Here is an 18,668-nt window from a genome sequence, read left to right as displayed (position 1 = left end):
CCGCGTGCCCTGAGCACTCAAGACACTTGCGGAGATTGGGCTCTGCTGAGACAGAGGTCTTGGGCTTTATTTCAGGGTTTCCAGTGCTGTTTCTGTGCCTCTCCCTCCCCTGCTCTAAGCAAAGGCTGGCTGGGAGGGGGGGCAGCTCCCGCAGTCAGCACTGGAGGAACCTTAGGGACCCGTGGCCGACCCCTTCCTAGAAGTCCCCCCCCCCCACCCCCCAGCCGGGACCTGTGACCACAGCTCAGAACCACGGTGCCTGTGCTGTCACTGGTGAGCCTGCCGCCCCCCTGCTGTGCTCCCCTCTCCGGGCTCGCGCCCCGTGGGACCTGTGTGCGCATGTAGGGGACAGCTGGGCAGTGAACCTGGTGGCTGGCCAGCTGCCTCCTCTCTCTGGCTGGGGGTGGGGCCAGGTCCTCGTGTCTCAGGAGGGGAATCCAAGCTCAGAGGATGAAGGCGGGGAGGCTGAGGTGAGGGCCGAGCAGGCTCCACGGGGGCTGGGAAAGCTGCCCTGTGCCCCTGGATCCCCACCCACGGGAGGCCAAAGACCCGCCAGATTCAGCTGGGCAGGGGCCTGCTGCCTCCCCATCCACATCCCCGGGGGTCCCCGGGAGCACAGTGTGGGCCGGTGGAGCCTGGTGTGTTTGGGGGGTGGGGCTGACCCCACTGCTTCTGGAAAGACAGGCTTGGGGCCTTGTGGGAAAACACGAGCTCCCCAGCCGCAGGCCCCACCGCAGAATCTGGGGAAGGATGAGGAAGGGAACCGTGCTCTGGGCCAGAGCGTTGCTTGTGTTGGGAGGTGTGGGGAAGCCGGGACAGGCCCTGGGCCCCACCAAGCCCCCACGTGCTGGGGCGAGCCCTGCTGAAGCCTGTGGCTGTCCAGAAAGTCACCGATGCCACGTGTTCCCGTCGCTGCTGAGTCTGCAGCTTGTGCAGCTCTGGAATGCCGACATGGGGGCAGGCCGGACTGCTGGGGCGCCCCCGTGGCTCTCGGGACCTGTTCTGCCCCGGCATTCTGGCCGCGGCGCAGCGGGGAGGCGACACTGAGCGAGGCCGCCTGTGTCCCGTGCCCCTCTAGGAGACGCCCCTGGTTCCTTCTCTTGGTTCTCTTCACTGCTTGCTCGTGGCTGCCTTCTCCTCAGCCTGGCCTCCGGGTATGTGCGTGCGTGTCCCGGTGGCGTGGCGTCACCCGTGGGAGGCTGCGGGCCCTGGTCCCTGAGAGAAGGCCGTGCAGACGTCCGGCAGCCGTCAGGGGCCTGTTTGGGGGCCGGTGTGCCGTGGTGCGTCCGCCAGCCCGTCCCTGCAGCCACCTGTGAGACGGAGCGGTCTGAGAGCAGCCCCTGTGGGCCACTGGGCCTCTGTGCTGTGTCCCCACCTGCCCCTCTCTCCCTCGTCCCTCCCCTCTCTCCTCCTTACGCCCTCCCCAGTGTTCCTCTCCTTCCCACTCACAGAGCACCGAGGCCTGTATCTGTAGGGGGAGCCCCCCTAAAGCTGCCCCCTGGCCTTACGTTGCCTCCTGCGGAGCCTCCCACGTGTGTGGCCCATGTGGCCACGGGGCCATCACTGAGGCCCATGCTGCTGCTGGCCTGGTGGCTGCACCCTGTGCTGGGGCTGGAGGGCCCTGGGCAGAGAGGTGGGCCGAGCACGGTGGGGTGCCACCTGCCGGGCTGGCATGGGCAGTGCAGGTCCCGCTAAAGCCGGCCGTGTCCCCAGCTCCTCCCTGCGGTCCCCTCCCCGGCCAGGCCCATGTGGCTCTGCTGGGCAGTTCTCTCTGCATGTGCGAAGCACGAGCCAGTTTGTACAGGCCTCCCTGTGCAGTAATGGAGCTAGGGCCCCCTGGACGTGTGGCTCCCACACTGCTGTCTCCGGCTGCCGTGGCGAGCTGTCTCTGGCCCTGTGGCGGCCACGACGGACCCCCAAGCAGGACTCGGGGTGAGTGAGGCCGGGGCACACCCACTGCCCGGGTGCTCGCCTCCGTGGCCCGCTCGCTGCCCTGGCACCATAGCCCTGTCACTGTGGCCACCAGAAAGGCAGTGGCCTGGAGGGAAACCGGGGAATGTCAGGAGAGGGTCCCGGCAGTCTGGGTTTTGTGAGGGGGACACATGGTTTTCTGTGAGTGACAGCTGCTCTTTCTAGAGGCGTTCTTTGCAGCCTCCCTGGCAAGCATCTCTCTTTAGCCCCAACACAGAGGAAGCAGGGGAGGGACCCTGAGAGAAGGTGCAGCTGTGGTGAGCGGGACGCTGTGCCCTTGCAAGAGCCCCCAGGCCCGGGCTCTGTGGGGAGCTGGGACCGCCGGCCCCTGTGAGGTCAGGCTGGTGGAAGGGCCCCCGAGCCTGGGCGGGTGGCCCTCATGAAGCTGCGGTTCCCTGGGGGCTGGGGCTGCTGCGTCTGCTAGGGGGACTCCCCTCCTGGTGCTCCCATCCCTGTGGGCGAGAACAGGGGGTCACTAGGGAGGAGGCAGGCTCTGCGTGCCCTTCCTCCCCCGTGGGCGGTATGGCTGCATTGGCTCTGCTGTTGGGATCGCCGTCAGCGTCCACAGGGAGGACAGGGCGCGCTCTGAGCCTTGCCTTCCCCCACACCAGCATCGTTGCGTGTCAGACATGCACCCGGGACAGGGAGCTGGGCCCTTCCCCGTCTCTCATGGCTCAGAATGTGGGGTGTCTGTCCATCTGGGAGCGGTGGGCCCTTCCCATCACTTTCTTGCGCACCCAGAAGTCCCCCCAGCAGCAGCTACCAGACGGGGTAGATGGGCCTTCGTTTCATGGGCCAGGCTCTGCCCCCTTGCTGGACTGGCCCTGCTTGAATGTGGGCCCCGGTGCTGTTGGTGAAGAGTGGACGTGGCCCTTCACCTGTCCCTGGTGGACTTGGGAGCCCCCACGTTGCTGCCCAGAGCCTCTGGTCTTCTGGGGTTTCAGCCTGGCTGTGGAAGCGAATGCCTTTGTACCTGGTAGGCTGGCCTTCCCGTCCCTGTCTGGCCAGGCCCCCAGATGGAAGGGGCTTCGAGATGACAGACAGAGCACCGGACGTTTGTGAGGCCGGAGACCGCACGCTAGCAGGCCCGGTGCGGGGGAAGGTGTTGGCGGGCACCGGTCCTGCCTAGGTGGTGGGGGCTGTGGCCTCAGGCCGCTGCACTGGGCACGTGAGCCCTAGCAGTGGCATAGGTGAGAGGCCTTGGGAGGAGACTGTGGCCCGCTCCCGGGCCTCTCCTGCCGGGCTGGCTTCAAGTCCCGTCCCCTGGCAGGTGTTAGTGGGGGGGGAAGCGGCGCTGGGCTCGGCTCCGTGTTTACCAACACAGGGGCTCCGGCAGGCGGCCCCCACTCTGTGCGTCGTCGCACCTGGGTCACAGGGAGGACGGGCCGCCAGCACCGGGCCCTGCCAGGCAGCGAGGCCTGCGCTGGGGTCGAGGGAGAGCAGTTGGCATTAGGCCGGCAGGACCGTAGGGTCATCTAGGCTCTGTGTCAGGCACAGGATGGGCTACCTTGAGAGGAGTTCAGGCATTTCCTGTGGCGCTGGCCTCGGAGTCCCTGCAGCTCCAGGTGGGAAGGCCTCGCGCAGGCTGGGCCCTGGCAGGGACCCCGCAGTGCTCCAGGTTGGGGTAGCAAGTGCTGCCACTGCCTCCCCTCCCCTGACGTGTTCCCTGGGGGGGGGGGGGGGTCCCTCCCTTCCTGGGGGCAGGGTGGGCTCGGCGGGGGGGGGAAGGCTGGGGGGTGCCCACCTGCCAGGAGAGGACCTTGAGGGGCTCGCTGAGCTCCCCGCTTCTTCCCAGTGCACGACAGGTCTTGCCAAAAATGCGTTGAATGAGCAAATGAGTGAGTTCCTGCCAGAACCTTCTGCAGGGGACACAGCGGTGTCGGTGCTGCCTTCCGTCAGAGCCTGGCCTGTGCGACGCGCCCCGCGTGGAGTCCGCTTCCTTCTCAGGCCTCTGCTCTGCTCTGCAGTTGCTTTCCAAACGCTGTTTTCACTGTTCGCGTCTTAAACTTTCCTGTTGTCCTTGGCTGCGTGATTCCACGGAAGTGGTAGATGGACCTCAGGCCACCTAATCCTGGGGCTGTGAGATGGGCTCGCCCGGCTCGGTGCCTGGCTGTAGACGACGGACCCCGAGTATCATGGCTGTGAGCGTGGGCCTGGGGGCTGGGCCTCGTGTTCTGGGGGTTCCGCGACTTGGGATCCAGAGGCCTTCACGCGAGCACGAGCACCGGTTGGCCTCAGAAGGGCTGAGGGGTCCCCAGGGTTGCCAAGGCCAGAACTGGGCTCTGAGCACAGGAGGGCACAGGCCTGTCCTGTGACCTGGGGCCAGGGGAGGAAGGGATCAGAGTGGGCCCCCTGGCCACGAGCTCTGCCTTCCTGAAGCTGGAGCTGAGCCCCTGGACCCGCCACGCACCATGGCGGCCTCCGGTGCCCTTCGGGGGCGCCGGCCACTCCCTGACGCATGTGTGCTTGCCTGAGGCGCTGGTGCTCCCCGCGTGCTGTCCTGGGGTGCTGGGGTCCTGCAGGGCGTGCTGAGCCAGAGTCGTGCCCTGCCTGGAGTGTCCTCTCCCTGCCTGGATTCCTTAGCTGCCTGCCACGGTGCCCCCGTGGCCTTCCCAGTGTGTGGGGGTGCCTCCTGACCTCCCAGGAGGTGCTGGGCCTCCCTGCCCCCCGTGCCCATGCCTGCGGGTGGGGGATTGGTGAGAGGTGCTCAGTCTCCCCCTTGCTCTGGTAGGTAGCACCGTGGTTAAGAGGGGAGGGACGACCCACCCCCATAATCTATAGCGACTGTCACGGAGCAAACTAGTCCCATCTCATACAGACGGGTCAGGTGTCGGCACGATCGATGGCTCACGCACAATAATTATAGGAACTAGCGGCTTGTGTTGCTTGAGTGAGTTTAAGAAGAGTAGGGTCTCAATCTTTCCTCTAATAGGGCCCTGACAGTCCGTGGCGGCGTTGGCGCTGCGTCTTGGGCTGACAGTGTCGTCATTAAACACCAGGTAGTGTGGGACGACAGCGAACACGGCCCGCTGGGGGACAGGCAGCTGACAGCCCTTGTTTGTCATCACCGAGCCGCCCACGCTCCTCAGGCTGCAGGGCCGATGGCTGCTCGGTGACGTATGGCCTGTCGGGCTGCCTCTGTGATTTGATCATCGCTAACCGTTTGTCAGCGGCCGGTCCCCGGCTTGGATGACGGTGCGGCGGAAGGCTGGCGGCGAGCGCCTGCAGGCCGCGGGGTGCACGTGGGAAATCAGTGGGGCTGGATGGACTGCTGCCCCTCAGGCCCCCCTTCCCGGGCCCTGGGGTCCCTACGGCTCTGTCACAGAGGGGTGTGCGCTCGGGTCCGTGCTGATTTGGCCGGGGCGCCCTTTCCATGGGCTGGCCTCTGAGCAGAGGGAGCACAGAGCCGGCCTGAGAACTTCCGCGGGGGGGCCTGTGGACGCGCTGGCCTCCGATGGCCCCAGGGTGCCCGGGAGGGTCTCCAGCTGCCCTGGCTCCTTGTCCCCGGCCACCAGCAGAGACGAGGGCCAGACCATCTGATGGCAGCGGGGCTCTTCCAGCACTGGAAGTGCTGGGAACCATCAAACACAGGAAAAGTGGAGTGATTTATTAGGCTCATAAAAATTCATACTTTGTGATTCCAGTCATCCCACCACTGAAGCTTGTTAGAGCTCAGTCCCTGGCAGCTCCTGGCGGGTGAGCGCTGGGCGGGGCGCGCACTGCCTTCTGCCTGGGCTGCTGTCACGCCTCATTTGGAGAAGTGGACGGGCCCCTGCAAGCACATGAATAAGTGTTCACAGGGTGGGGGCTCTGTCACGGTTCGGCCGTGCTCTCGCGGGTGGGAACACGGTGGCCAGGTCCTGTCACCTGTGTGCTTCCTGCACCTTCGGGGCCTGGGTGGACAGCAGGGCACCTGTGCGACGGTACAGGTGGAGGTCTGTGGGGATGTTTGTAGCGGTCTTTACGGGGCAGGATGACGTCTGCCTCCTGGCCACTGTTTTCCAGGCTGGCGTCAGTGGAATCGAGCTCCTCTCCTGTCCTTCCTGAGGGGCCCCGGGCAGAGGCCCCTTGGCCTAGCACCGACCTGCCCCAGCGGGGCTCCTCCCTACATCTGTACCCCGAGGGACCAATGTGCCCTGTCAGCTGTGCTGTTCGTCGGGCTTTGTGTGTCCTACGTGGAGGGCAGGAGGGAACGGAGGCTCCGCCTTCTGATGAAGATGTTCCACTAGAGCCGGCCAGAGCCAACCCTGCCTGGGAATCAATGCCCTGCACACAGTGGAGGGGCCTGGGGGCCGGGGGCGGGGAGCGGGGAGAGAGGCTGGGAGCCTTGTCGGGGAACCTGGGACTCAATCCCCTGCACACAGTGGAGGGGCCTGGGGGCCTGGGAGCATGTGGGGGGTGGTGCAGGGAGAGAGGCTGGGAGCCTCGTGGGGGAACCCGGGAATCCCCTGCACACAGTGGAGGGGCCTGGGGGCCGGTGGGGCGGGGGGAACCGCTTCTGTCTGCCTCCTGGCTCGCAGCCTGCCGGTGCCCGCCTCCGCGCCATGCGGCCACCCGCAGGGAGCTGGCTTCTCGCTTGGCCGGCCGGAAGTGGTGCCCAGCAGCGCTAATCTCCCGCGCCCCTCGCCGCCCCGAGGGGCCGTGCTGCCGACCCTCGCCTCCTGCCGCAGGTGGGGTGCTGCTGACAGAGCAGCTGGGAACAGCCTGGCGCGGGGCCTGGCGGGGGAAGCCGGTGGTACTTTCTAAGCCGCTGTGTCTGAGGCAGCGGCGGGTGGGGGGCGCCGGAGGTTCCCTGAGCACCCCGGCGTCCGGGCAGGGGGTGTGCGTTCGTGGGGCCGTCTGGCGGACGCTGCAGCTGAGCTCGGCTGCTGAGGGGCCTAGACGGACGGGCGGGGGATCAGGGAGGAGGTCGGGGCTGTTGACCAGAAAGGACGCGTGCTTCTAGGCTCACCAGAGACTAGTCTGCAGATGGGGCTGGGGGAGGCCGGCACGGGGCCCCGCTGGCGCTCAGGCGGAGGGGTCCCCGGTCTGCAGGCCTGGGAAGCCCAGACCCCCTCCCCCCACCCCGGCAGCCCCGAGCGCTCCGACACAGGTGTGGCAAGGTGTCCACTTACTGCCCTAAACACGCTGAACCGCGAATTCAATTAGAAGGCAGAGATCATCAGACTAGAAAGGCTGAGCTGAAGCCAACGCTGCCACAGCAGTAGCACCGCCGTCCGAATGGGACCCGGCTTGGTGGATTCTGCCCGTGGTTCCAGCTGGGAGCAGGCCCAGCGGCTTCCTGGGTAGAGCGGCCGGCCCTGTTGCCTGGGGCCCTTGGCGGAGTCTTTCCCATGTGGTAGGCCTGGGGGGGGGGGCCGGGGGGGGGAGAAGGGCAGTCCAGCCCAGTGTGGGGAGATGGCCAGGTTGTTCCTCGGTGTCCTGGAGGAACCCTGTGGCTCGCCCCCAGCCAGGGGGCACCGGCGTCAGTAGAAACTGGGGCGTCGGTGTCCTCGCCCCAGGTCCCAGGGCTGGATCCCATTCCGGGTGCTGATCTCCCAGTAGCACAGAGATGGGGGCCCGTCTGAGACGGGGCGGGGGGTGGGTGTGGACCAGCCCTGTGTCTGGACACATCCTTCCTGGTTAAGTGCGTAACTGAAGGGTCTGGGCTTGTGCTGCAAAAGCCCTGGTGGGTCTCGGAGGGGCTGGCAGGCGGGCCACATGCGCAGGAAATGGCCGCACACGGTGTGCGCCCATCTGTGCCGGCCCCCGTGCGGAGCCTCGGGCGTGTGGGCCGGGCCGTGCGGCGGGACCGCGGTCAGGGCCGGGGGCACAGAGTCGCCAGGGCAGAGTTCGGGCCAGCGTTCCCTTGGCAGCTACTGTGGACACTGGGGAGCAACCGGCCTGAGGCTGAGTGGGGAGGGGAGGGGAGAGCAGGCCTGGGACCCCCTTCGGCGGCACCCGACCACCAGAGCCCGGACCCCACGGGCCTTCCTTCTGGCTGCTTCCTGCAGATGGTGTGCATCCACGGACCTTTCCCGGTGGCCTCTGGGGTCGGCTCGCCCCTCCTAGGAGTGGGGCCCTTTTCACCCCCAGACGCGGCCCCGGTTCCACCGTCTCCAGGACCGTGGGGGTCACCGAGGGGACAGCTCAGATGACGTTGACCTTCAGAAATGTCCTGGTGGACGGGCGGTGTCTAGAGAGGGCGGGCACACCTCACTGTCCCCTCTGAGGCCGAGTGGGGCTTGGGGCCCACCCCACAGCCCTTCTCCGGGCCCCAACCCCCGGCCCTGCCCCAGGCAGACAGGACGTGTTGCTGCCGTTCGCCCTGGTCCTCTCGAGCACTGCCCGTCCTGCCCGGCCCAGGGCTCCGCAAGCAGCTCGGCTGCCCCGCGGGGTTTCAGACGTGAGGACACCATTGCGCGTCGAAGGCTTCTCAGCCGGTGCGCCTGCTGGTCTGCGTCCGTTGCCGTGGCCGCTTTGCCAGGGGTGCGGCCCACCCGCTGTTAGGACAGAGCCGGGCTCTGCTGGGGTCCCGCAGGGTTGCTGTGACGTGTGGGTTTGCGGCCGCTGTGCAGCCCACCTGCCACCAGCGGGGAAAGCGGCCCGCCCCTGCGGCACCTCCCGCCGCCGAGAAGACCAGGCGCCTCTGGGCTGACCTGCGCCTCACCTGCCCCTGCCCCCTGCACCCGCAGTCTTTCTAGTGGCTGGTCTCGGGTCAGGGAGGTAGGGTAAGGCCCTGGAGGGCTGGGTGATGCACCTCGAGCTGGGTGCGGGGAGCCTGCCTGGGCCCAGTCCTCCCGTTGGCTCTCTGTGGGCTCCTTGTTGCCTGCGCACTCTCCAGACCCGCCTGGCTTGCTTGGCCCTCGCTTCTGTCCCTGTCACCGCCCCTGGGGTGGTACAGAGTCTGAGGGCGAGGTGAGGCCTTGGCCGCAGGTAGGAGCCTTTTGCCAACCTGGAGGCGGTGTGGGGAGGCCCGGGCCCCGTGCTAGCCGGCTGCTCCTTCGTCCCCCGGGAGCCCCCAGGGCACCTCCCCGCTTCCTCCAGGAGAAGCCAGCACCCTGCTTGCCTAGAGCTGATTCCCTGCTCTTCACTGCCTGGGGCCTGTGGCTGTGCTGTCCCTTCTGTTTGGACCCCACTCAGGCCCCTCCCGGTCCTTCCAGGCTGGCGGTGTCACTGCTGGGGGCACTCGTGACAGGTCCTGCCTGCCGTGTGCACCTCTTTGCACCCCTGACCACCATCAGCTGCGGTCACGACCGTAAGCTGGCCGCTGATCTGAGAGCCTTGCTCTTGCTGGAGAGCGGAATTGTGTCCGGGGCCTGCCCCAAAGGCCACGGCTCTCAGGAACTGCCCAGGGAAGAGGCCCCACAGGGGACGGGTTTGTGGGCGTGCAGGTGCCCAGGTGCTCACAGGGGCCTCCCACCCTCTCTCTCGGGCACATCAGCGACCCCACTGCCAGGTCTGTGCCAAGGAGGGGGCCAGGCTGGTTTCCGTGGCGCGGCCCCTCCCTGCTCTGGCCTCTCTTGTCTGCCTTAGGCCAGGCCTCCCTCACCCAGTGCCAGGCCCTGGGCTGGGTCGAGTTGGCACCGCATCAAAAACTCCGGTTAAGGCTGGAAGGAAGACCTTCCGGAGTGAGTTTGGGTGCACAGAGCTTGCCGGTGGTTGGCACCCACGGGCCCTGGTCAGGTGGGGGCCCTGTGCCCATTTCGGTTGGGGGCTGTGGGCGGCCTGACGGGAGGCAGGTGCGGGTGGGTGGGGGCACTACCAGCCTACAGCAGGGTGACCAGCTGGGACCTGAGCCCACTGAGAGTGGACAATGGCTTCTGTGGCAGAAGAGCAGAAATCCCTGTGGCTTCTGAAATGCTGAGCCGCAGCACGACCTTTTAGAGCTGTCTGCAGCCTGTTCGCAGATACTGACGCATCAGGGTAGCTGTTGATGAAAAGCGGATCAGGCAGAGGAAGTTGGATCTCCCTGGACTGTGAACTGGGGAGCCTGGGCCAGCAGAAGCCCTTGGCCCCATGGCCACTCCATCAGCCGGGCTCCCCACCCTCAGCCAGAGGGGTCTCTCCCCCCCCCCCCCCGCCCCCCGCTGCCGTGGTCCCGAGAGGCCAGGGGTCTGGGGCCTGGCCTGGGGCCCCTCTTCCAGGAGCATGGCTTGGTTTTGAGGGTGCACGACAGGCAGGCTGGATTCCGTCTGCGGGCTCTGTCCAGTCCTGTTTCACTGGCGCAGGTGAATTCTGTGCTCAGGTACCAGTCACTCGCTTTTGCTCAGCTGTCCTGTCCCCCAGCAGGGCTGGAGGGCTGGAGACAGCCCTGCCCTTTGTCTGTGCCTCCACCAGCAACACCCCCGCTGTCTCTTCACGAGGCCAGAGGCTCAGGGAAGAGGCTTCTGGAACGGGTGGGAAGCCAGCTGTGGACAGGTCTGCCATCTTCACGGGGCCTGTCTCTGGAGGCCCCAGTGCCCCTGTCTATGGGTCGTTGCTGGGCGCAGACCAGAGGCTGGTGGATGGGAGGCCACGGAGCCAGGGGCGTGTGGTCCCCGCCCCGCCCCCCCACCAGGCCTTTCCCTAGGGGGCCGGACAGTGGGGTGCTGCTGGGGACACTCGCTCAGCCCTGAGTCTGCCCGCCTGTATGGGGAGCAGCCTAGGCAGCCCTTTGCACAGTCTTCGTCTTCTCCCTATTCATTAAACAGTTGTGAAATTAGCAGCTCATTTTCCACCTAGTTATTGCCCTTTGAAGTTCCATAAAAATCTGAACTCCGTCTCAACTCCTGCTCTGCACTAAGACAGAGAGAGCTGTGACCTCCGTCTGATGGGCTCTCCCGTCTGGTGGCCGGTCAGGAGGGGGACTGGGGGAGCCGGGGCGGGGCACGGCCCTCCCTTTCCTGCCATCCGCCCAGTGCTCTGGGGCCCTGGGAGGGGCTGGTGTGTGCCCCGCTTCCACGGCTGGATCACGGAGGGCAGGACGTGCTGGGGGCAGGAGCCAGGCTGGCTGGGCTCCGCCGCTGGATGGGTGTCCCGCCTCCCTGGGCCTCAGTGGCCTCCCTCCCTGCCACCACGCCTGCCCCGCGTGCCCGTGCTCGGTGCTCAGGAGGGCCCCTGGCTGCAGCCTAGTCCCCCCACCCCGTCTGGGGCCCCCGAGCACGGGCGCGCGGGGGAGGCCGGCCCCCGGGCCGACTGTGCAGGCGCGAGGGCTCCGCTGATAGATGGGCTCATATCCCACTCAAATATGATGCCAGCAGTTTTCTGTAGTTCGTCTTCCATTGCGGTAGTAAAGTTTTTAATTAGGAAAGCTAATGAGATCGATTAGTCATTAGAAGTGACCTCTGCACGGCAGGGCGGAGAGGGCTGTGTGTGTGGGCCTGATAACGCGGCGCCCGGGCCTCGTTGGCAATAAAGGCGCGAAGGGTTTGATTTGAGTGAAATGTGCCACAGGGAATACATCATGCGGAGAAAAAAAATTACAACCCTGGGAGTCTGTAATGAAGGGAATTAAACCCACATCCTATCTAAATAACATGATTATCTACACAAACCCTCCGCCAGCCGGGGGGAATGGCCGGCTGCTGGGGCTGCCTTCCCAGCCGTGGGGTCGGGGCGAGGCCTGGGCTCCCGAGCCACGGGAAGCAGGGCGGGGGTGTGCCTGCCACCTTCGCCCTGGGGCGGGCCTTGCCGCCTCCCACCCCAGCTTCCCGGTCCCCGTGTGCAGGCACAGTGTTAGGATCCCTGCGCCTGTTGGCCACGGGGGCGCACACCCACCTGTGTGTTCTTGGCACGGGCGCCCTAGGCGGTCTCTCCGGGGTCACTGCCGTGAACCCTTCCGCTGCCTGTGCCTAAACTGCCCATTGAGGAAAGATGGGGGCCAGGAGTGACCAGCAGGCCAGGCTGTAGGGGTCACAGCCCCGCCGTGGGGCAGGGTGTGCCCTGCTGTGCCCTCCCCTCCCCTTGTTGCTCAGGACCACGGGGGGTGGGGCCTCACAGATGACAGTGTGAAGGAAAGGACACCAGGCTGACTGTTTAAGAGGAGATCTGCCTTGTTACTTTGCGTTTCCCAGAAGTGGTAATTGGGCACTAATAAGTAAAATGCAGTAAGTTAAGCAAAAAGTTGATTTTACAACAGGCCTGCGCTTTGCAGGAGTGCATCCTGAATACAGTTGCCTGTTAACTTGAATGCAGAGTCCAGGCCTTTGGGTGTGGGGGCGGGGGAGGGGGCTTCCTAGAGGTGGCAGTGCTCACATCCGGAAGAGGGGAGTGGGGCTGGGCCAGGCCTGGGTTCCCTATGCTCAGGACGAAGGGGGTGGGGCTGGTGAGTCAGCAGGGCTCCCGGGCAGGAGTCCAGCTGCAGAGCCAGGGCTGTGTGGCTCCAGCCGTGCCAGGGCTGTGTGGCACCTCCCATCCCAGAGCAGCCAGCGGCCGCTGCCTGGGAGGCCTGGGGTCAGGCGTGCTGTCCGGATGCAAGGGCCGAGGGAGCAGGGCGGCTGTGAGGGTAGCTTGGGGCCCGGATGACTTAGAGGAAGGCTCTTAGTTGGAACAAGCTGTTATTGATTTTCTGTGGTCCATCCTTGCCTGTAAGACCTTGAAAATTCAATTCAGCAAACATTTATCTATCGATGCCCACTGTGTGCGAGGCTCTCCCCTGCGTCCCAAGAGCGTGTGGGGTGCTCAGAGCTAAGGATCCACTCACTTTGGTCACTCAGCAAGATCAGGTGTCCCTGGTGATGCCATGTCGCCCTTTGGTTTTGCTGACCTTCTGTTTTCTCCCCAACTCCCTGGAGCTGCTGCTCTTGGAGGGAGGGAGAACTGAGGAGAGACAGAGACAGACAAAAGGGGTGAGGGGAGAAGGGGGGGGTCTCCCCTGTTGCCGGGGTGTCTGTCCTGGCCTCACCTGGATGTGTCGTGGCTCCCTTTGGTGGGCAGCTGCTGTGCGTCCCTGCGCCAGTCTGGTGACCAGAGCTGTGCCCTGCCCCTGGCACTCTTTGGGCCTTGAAGCCCACGTCCACCTCTGACAGGTGAAAGGGCCCTGCACAGTCTCCTTGGTCTGGCAGCAGGCGTGCACCCTCTAGTCCGGGGCACTCGGGAGGGCTCTGACCCATGCCGTGTCCTGACCTTGCCGTGTGGGTGGATGGGCACCCTGGCAGAGGGTGAGGGGACACCTGGAGGAGGGGCTCTTCCGACATCTGGGCAAGGGGCACAGTGCCAGATACCAGGCTTGTCCTGCTTGTTCCCGGCCAGGTGTCCCCTGGGTGTAGTGGGTTCTGCCGGGCCGGGCAAGCCTGGAGAGGAGGTGTGTGGAGCCAGGAGCTGGTTCGGGAGCCTGGCTGTGGGCTGGAGTGTGTTGGGTCTAGGGCTCTGAAAGATGGGTCTTAGATGCTGTCCGTGATTCGTAACAGCTCCTTGCAGGCCGGCAACGGGGAGGTTCCCAGTCTGGTTCGGGATCTGTGGGTTCTGGGAGGGTCTAGCAGAGCAGGCCCGGGTCATGGAGCGCTGGTCCGTGCTGTCGGGGGAGCCAAAGGACTGGCACCGAGCGAGACTAGCGAGGGGATGTGGGGGTTTGGTGCCGCCCCGTGCACTGCTCCCTCCGGGCCACCTGGGGCCCTGGCAGCCTTTGGCTGAAGGGTCGCGGGTCTGCTCTGGTGCTGATGCTCCGGCAGTGAGACCCTGTGCGTTTTCCTGGGGGCCTCGCCTGGCACGCACGCCGCCCCTCCCCCCCCCCCCCCCCCCCGCCCCCGCCACTGCCCGACGGCCTGACCCGGCATAGCGTCTCTGTGAGTGGGAGCCCCAGGAAGCTACCCATGCTGGGGTGCTGTGCAGGCAGGTTGGATGGGACGAGGAGGAGCCCGCAGGGAGCCTGGGTCCCAGCGCCGGTCCGAGAGGGGAGTTTCCGGAGAGGCTGCCGGCCATGGGCTGGGTCACGAGAGGCTTCGGCGCCCCCGTCCCGCGCTGCGTTCGCTTTAATTATCTGGGCAGTTAGAGCTGTATATTATGCGAGCCGGGCAATTAGGTACGTTCCTCGAAGCTGTGGAGAAATTGCCGGCTATCAAGTGGAGGGGAACTCGGGCAAAACAGATCCCTGTTAATTGCATGAACCATTCAGCAAAAGAGAAGCTGTGGTGTACGTACATCCCCCGCAAGATGTTATGAAAACATTGGTGATTAAATACATAAATCTGCGTGAGCATGTGCTGGGGGTGCCCGGAGAGGGAGGCGAGCAGTCTGCACCCCGGCCTCCTGCGCCCTCCTGCGGCCCCCTCCTCGCTACTCCTGGAGGCTCTGGGGAGTTGGGGCCAGAGTGGGGGTCCTGAGTCTGGGGGCTGCCTGCTGAGGGGCGCCAGCCCATGGTGCCGCCCCAGTCAGCTGGCCCCGGGGCGCTTCTGCCGCCCCCCCCTGCCCACGTGTCACTCGGCATCCCCAGTGCCCTGTGTCTCAGGACTCCAGGCCTGGGCCCAGCTCTCTGGAGCCTCGGGCCCCTGGGTGCTCTGGGGCTGTGTGGGGCGGGGCTGGAGTGAGTCGAGAGGCCCCCTGCCGACCTGCACTGACCCCCTCTGTGTGCGTTTCCTCTGCAGCGTCCAGCGTGCACACCCTGCGGACGCCTCCCACCGGCAAAGTGATCAAGACCCGCTACCGCATTGTCAAGAAGACGCCCGTGTCTCCTCTCAGCGCCCCCCAGTCTCCCCTGTCCCTGCCCTCTTGGCGGTCACGGCGGCTCTCGCTGTCCAGGTAGGACGCCCTCATCCGGGCTGCCTTAGGCCTGGGGCCTGTAGGGGACCGAGCTGGCCACACAGAAGCGCTTGGTCTACAGTTTGCCGGCCGTGGAACAGGCTAATTTTTCTGTGTAGCAGTTTCTGCAGCAGACCTATGGCCAGCCTGCGCATGCCGCGTGCACTCACGGACGCACGCGTGCACTCACGGACACACGCGTGCACAGACACGCGTGCCCTCCACCGCTGTCTGTAGGCTGTTAGCTGGCAGGGGACGTCCGTGGGGGAAGCCACCATCTGGACAGTTGAGGCCACACCGGGCATTGTTCCACTTCATGGAGAAACTTCTGGTTAGAGGTAGGGCCTGAGCCGCCCTCTGGGAGCTGTGGCCCATCTTTCCTTCGGCACGCGGGGCTACGGCCCTCTCCATGTCCCCCGCGATGGGTGCTGCCTGCACCCCACCCAGAAGTGGCCCAGAAGTGGGAGGGCTCTGTTGGGGCAGCAGCTTTAGGGGATAGAAGTCGGGGGCCCCTGTTGTGAGCCTGCTCAGCCCTGGGGCCTCAGGAGGCCCGTCGTGGGGGGCATGGCCCCTTCCTTTGCTGAGGTGGGGGGTGGGGCGGCAGCTCTGGTGGGTGAGTGGGAACGGGGCGCCCTCTGGGAGCCTCTTCCTAGGGGAGCAGAGCGGGAGCTCCCTCATCCAGCGTCGGCCTCCACCCGGGTGCGGTGGGCACTCTGGCCGAGGGCTGTGGACAAGGGACCGTTGTGCCCCACGGGACCGGACTACACAGAATACTGGGCAGGGGCCGTCCTGCTAGCCCACCAGGAGCCCCACCACCTGCTGGCCAGTGGCTCCCTGGCTCTGGGGCTGTGAGAGGAGGTGCTGGCCCGCTGGCCTGTGGCAGGGCGATCGGCCCACCCAGGCCGCGGCACCCACTCCCTCCTCCGTTACCGCGAGGCTGCACTGAACTTGGCCCTGCTGCTGGTTTTTCTGGAGGCAATAGCTGCAAGTATATTTTAAATTAATTTTACTGCACTTTTTGTAATATTTTTGTTTTAAATAGATTTATAAGTATCTTGGGGGCTATTTCTACAAATTTATGAAGATAATTTTCACTCTCTCGATAAGGTTAAATTTACACCTGCTATTTCCATATTAATTCACAGTGCTAAGTGGGTCTAATTTTCTTCCGTTCTCCTATCTAGTGAGCATGGCCTTTCCTAATGCAATTTCCCCCTCACTAAATCACTGTGATCGGGAGTCATGATCGAGCTAAATTAACTTAAATTAATTTACTTAATAAGAGCCCCAGATCATCGTGAATGAGGTTCAGATTTATTGATCTTGCTCCCGCCTCCCCTCCCGCGGTCCGAATTCCGGTCCCGCCTCCCCCAGGGGGCGTGGCGGGGGGCTGGGGTGGCCCTGTGGGGGTCACTGAGCAGAAAGGGGTGGCAGGCCCTGTGGGGCGAGGCCTACTGGGGGGGTGGCTGGGTGCACCCCCCCTGGGCTGTAGCCGCCTCATAACCAGGCAGAACGTCAAGTCCATTAGGTGGGGAGCAGCCCAGGCGGCAGCAGGACACGGAATACTTGCCTGCGCCTCAGTGTGGGAGTTGAGCAGGTGGGGGTGGAGAGGGCGCTTGTCCATATGCCGTGTGGGCAGGTCTGCGAGGTCTGACCTCCCGGCTCAGGTAGATGGGATGGGCCGTGAGGGGAGGCGGGCCTTGTGCTGTGGGCGCCATAGGCCCGGCTCAGAATGGACAGGCCCGGACCCAGCTGCCCACCCTGCTTGGCCACGGCTCCCCCCGGGCCGGCTGCCTTGCAGGGAGGGCCATGGCCGCGTGGGTGCCCCGGCGCAGGGGCCCGGCTATGGGGGGGGCGGGTAGGTGTGGTGAGGACGCCGCTCTGGTTGGCTCTGTGCCGCCCTGTCTCAGGCCGTGCTGGTGTCAGACGGCTCAGGTCCTGTGGCCCTGACTCGTGCGCGATGGCTGCGGGCTCGGGTCAGCTTCGCGGGTGCTCGAGGCTTCCAGCGCTCCCTGTGCGTGCAGGCGTGGCTGGGCCCTACCCCCCAGGACGGGTACACGTAATCTGAGGCCACGTGTGGAGGCTTTGCTTAGTGGGGTCTCCCTCCACCTGACCGCTTTACTCCAGGTCTGTGTTACCCATTGCCAGGGCTCCGGGACACACCCTGAGCACAGAGTCCTAGGTTCTTGGGGGCCAGGCCCCCGGGCCTCGTGGGCCTGCAGAGTAGGGTGTGGTGGAGGCCGAGGGCTGAGCGGCTCAGGTCCTGGGAAACGTGGCTGCCAGCGGACTGGGCTTCCTTTGCCCAAGGTCAGCCGGACCCTGGTGGGGGGTGGGCTTCCTTCTCAGCAGAGTGGCTGCCCGCCAGCTTCCCGGCCTGTCGGCTGTGCCCGCCTGGGCTTGTCTTGTTGAGGCAGTGGAAAGGGCCTGTCTCCAGGGCCGGTGGCCAGTCTGGTGCCCACTCACCTGCTACTTTCAGCTCCATCAGAGCTGGGGGCTGCCTGTGTGCGGTCAGTGGGTCCAGGGAGGCCCTGGCCAACTGGCCTGGCCTGTGGCCTTGACCTCCACCCTGTGCATTGGCAGGCTCTTCAGCTTTTCCCTGGGCATGAGGAGGGGTTGAGCCGGTGGCTGGGCCCAGGCCAGTGTGGTCCGAGGGCGCAGGGGTGAGAAAGCAGGGCTTCCCGCCGGGTGGCCAGCCTCAGCCCAAGGCCTGTGAGCTCTCCTTGGCCCTCCTGATCCGGACACACCTCAGAGGGGAACACCCCTGGGGGGTGTGGCAGGCAGGCCCCAACAGTCCTGGAAGTCTCAGTCGGCAGCGTTGGGGACTGGGAGACACAGGCGGGAAGTAAGTCAGGTGACTCCGGTGGCCGAGAGTGCGGTGTTGGCATGGGTGGCCCTGGATCCCACCCTCCTGCAGACACCCGCTGTGGAGAGAAAGCTGTGTATATGTGTGTGTGGAAATGCTGCCGTCGCGGGGGAGCCTGGGGAGCGCCGCTGGGGAACACACGCCGTGTGACCCTGAGCGAGCGGGAAGGCCGGGGGGCGGAGCTCCCAGAGGCCCCTGGGGCTGCCTCACGGAGTGGCCAGGTGTCCTGAGCAGGGCCGGGGCGGACCCTGGCTTATCAGCTAGATAGATGGCCAGTGGTCGTGGCAGGTCCGTGCCCTCCCTGTCCGGAGGGATGATACCCCTCGTTGTGGCGAGGGGTTGCCGCACTCGGTCCTGTGCCACAAGGGGCCTGGCGTCAGAGCGAGCGTGGGGGCAGCAGGGCCGCTGCCAGTCTTGCTCCAGGCACATGGGGCCGCGCTTCCCGACTGCCTGGGACTATGGGGTGCAGGCCCCTCCTGGCAGTGGCTGGTGGCCCCAGGGGCTGCGGGTGGGATCGCTGCGGGACCCACATGATGTACGGCTGGGCCCCGAGGACCGCACGCGGCTGCTGCCCAGACCGGCCCTGGGGTGTGGGGTGTCTTGGGGGGCGGCGGAGGCTCCCGCCGAGCGAGGGTTTAACGTGTTTGTTCTCAGGTTTGTGGATTTGCCTGTGCCCTCGGCGGCTTCCAGCAAGTTCATTAATCTGAACTGTAGCTGAAACGTGACTTATATCCCTAAACCGCCTGTCACTTTTCACTCCTTCCAAACTCATTTGACGTGAAAGTGCGGGGTAAACAGAAGCCGCTGAGCTCAAGCAGATGAGTCTGGAGGCCGCTCCGTCCCGACTACAAATGGCGCTGTCACAGGGGCTGCCGCGCGCAGGCCCGCCTTACTTTATTTTATTTTATTTTAGCGCCTGTGCGGTAAATCTTAAGTAATCTCTGGCTGGTTTGACGAGGCTCGGGCTGCGATTTTGAAGGCTCTGAAATGTGTCTCCAAAGTGATGTCTCATTAAAGAGGAATTCAGCCTGAGGATGGGCTGGGCAGCAACCCCCCCCCCAAGGGGGGGCTGTGGGGTCCCGTGTGCTTCCCCCTCATGCCCAGGCCCCCCCCCCCCCCCCCGCCGCCCCGGACGCCC

The 18,668-nt window shown here is 65.3% G+C and overlaps 1 protein-coding gene across 2 annotated transcripts in view; it reads left to right on the top strand.

The window, feature by feature from the left end:
* The window catches only part of ZC3H3 (zinc finger CCCH-type containing 3), an 88,252-nt gene that overhangs the window by 21,269 nt on the left and 48,315 nt on the right, over positions 1 to 18,668 (top strand). For both annotated transcript variants that reach the window (XM_023248773.2, XM_023248772.2), the window contains exon 4: positions 14,514 to 14,667. In XM_023248773.2, coding sequence (XP_023104541.1) covers positions 14,514 to 14,667 — 154 coding nt within the window. The remainder of the gene's footprint in view (positions 1 to 14,513; positions 14,668 to 18,668) is intronic.

Source organism: Felis catus, chromosome F2, assembly GCF_018350175.1.
Source record: "Felis catus isolate Fca126 chromosome F2, F.catus_Fca126_mat1.0, whole genome shotgun sequence".
NCBI classification, from domain to species: Eukaryota; Metazoa; Chordata; class Mammalia; order Carnivora; family Felidae; genus Felis; species Felis catus.
The sequence above is the reverse complement of the archived record's forward strand: the minus strand, read 5'-3'. Positions and strand labels throughout refer to the sequence as shown.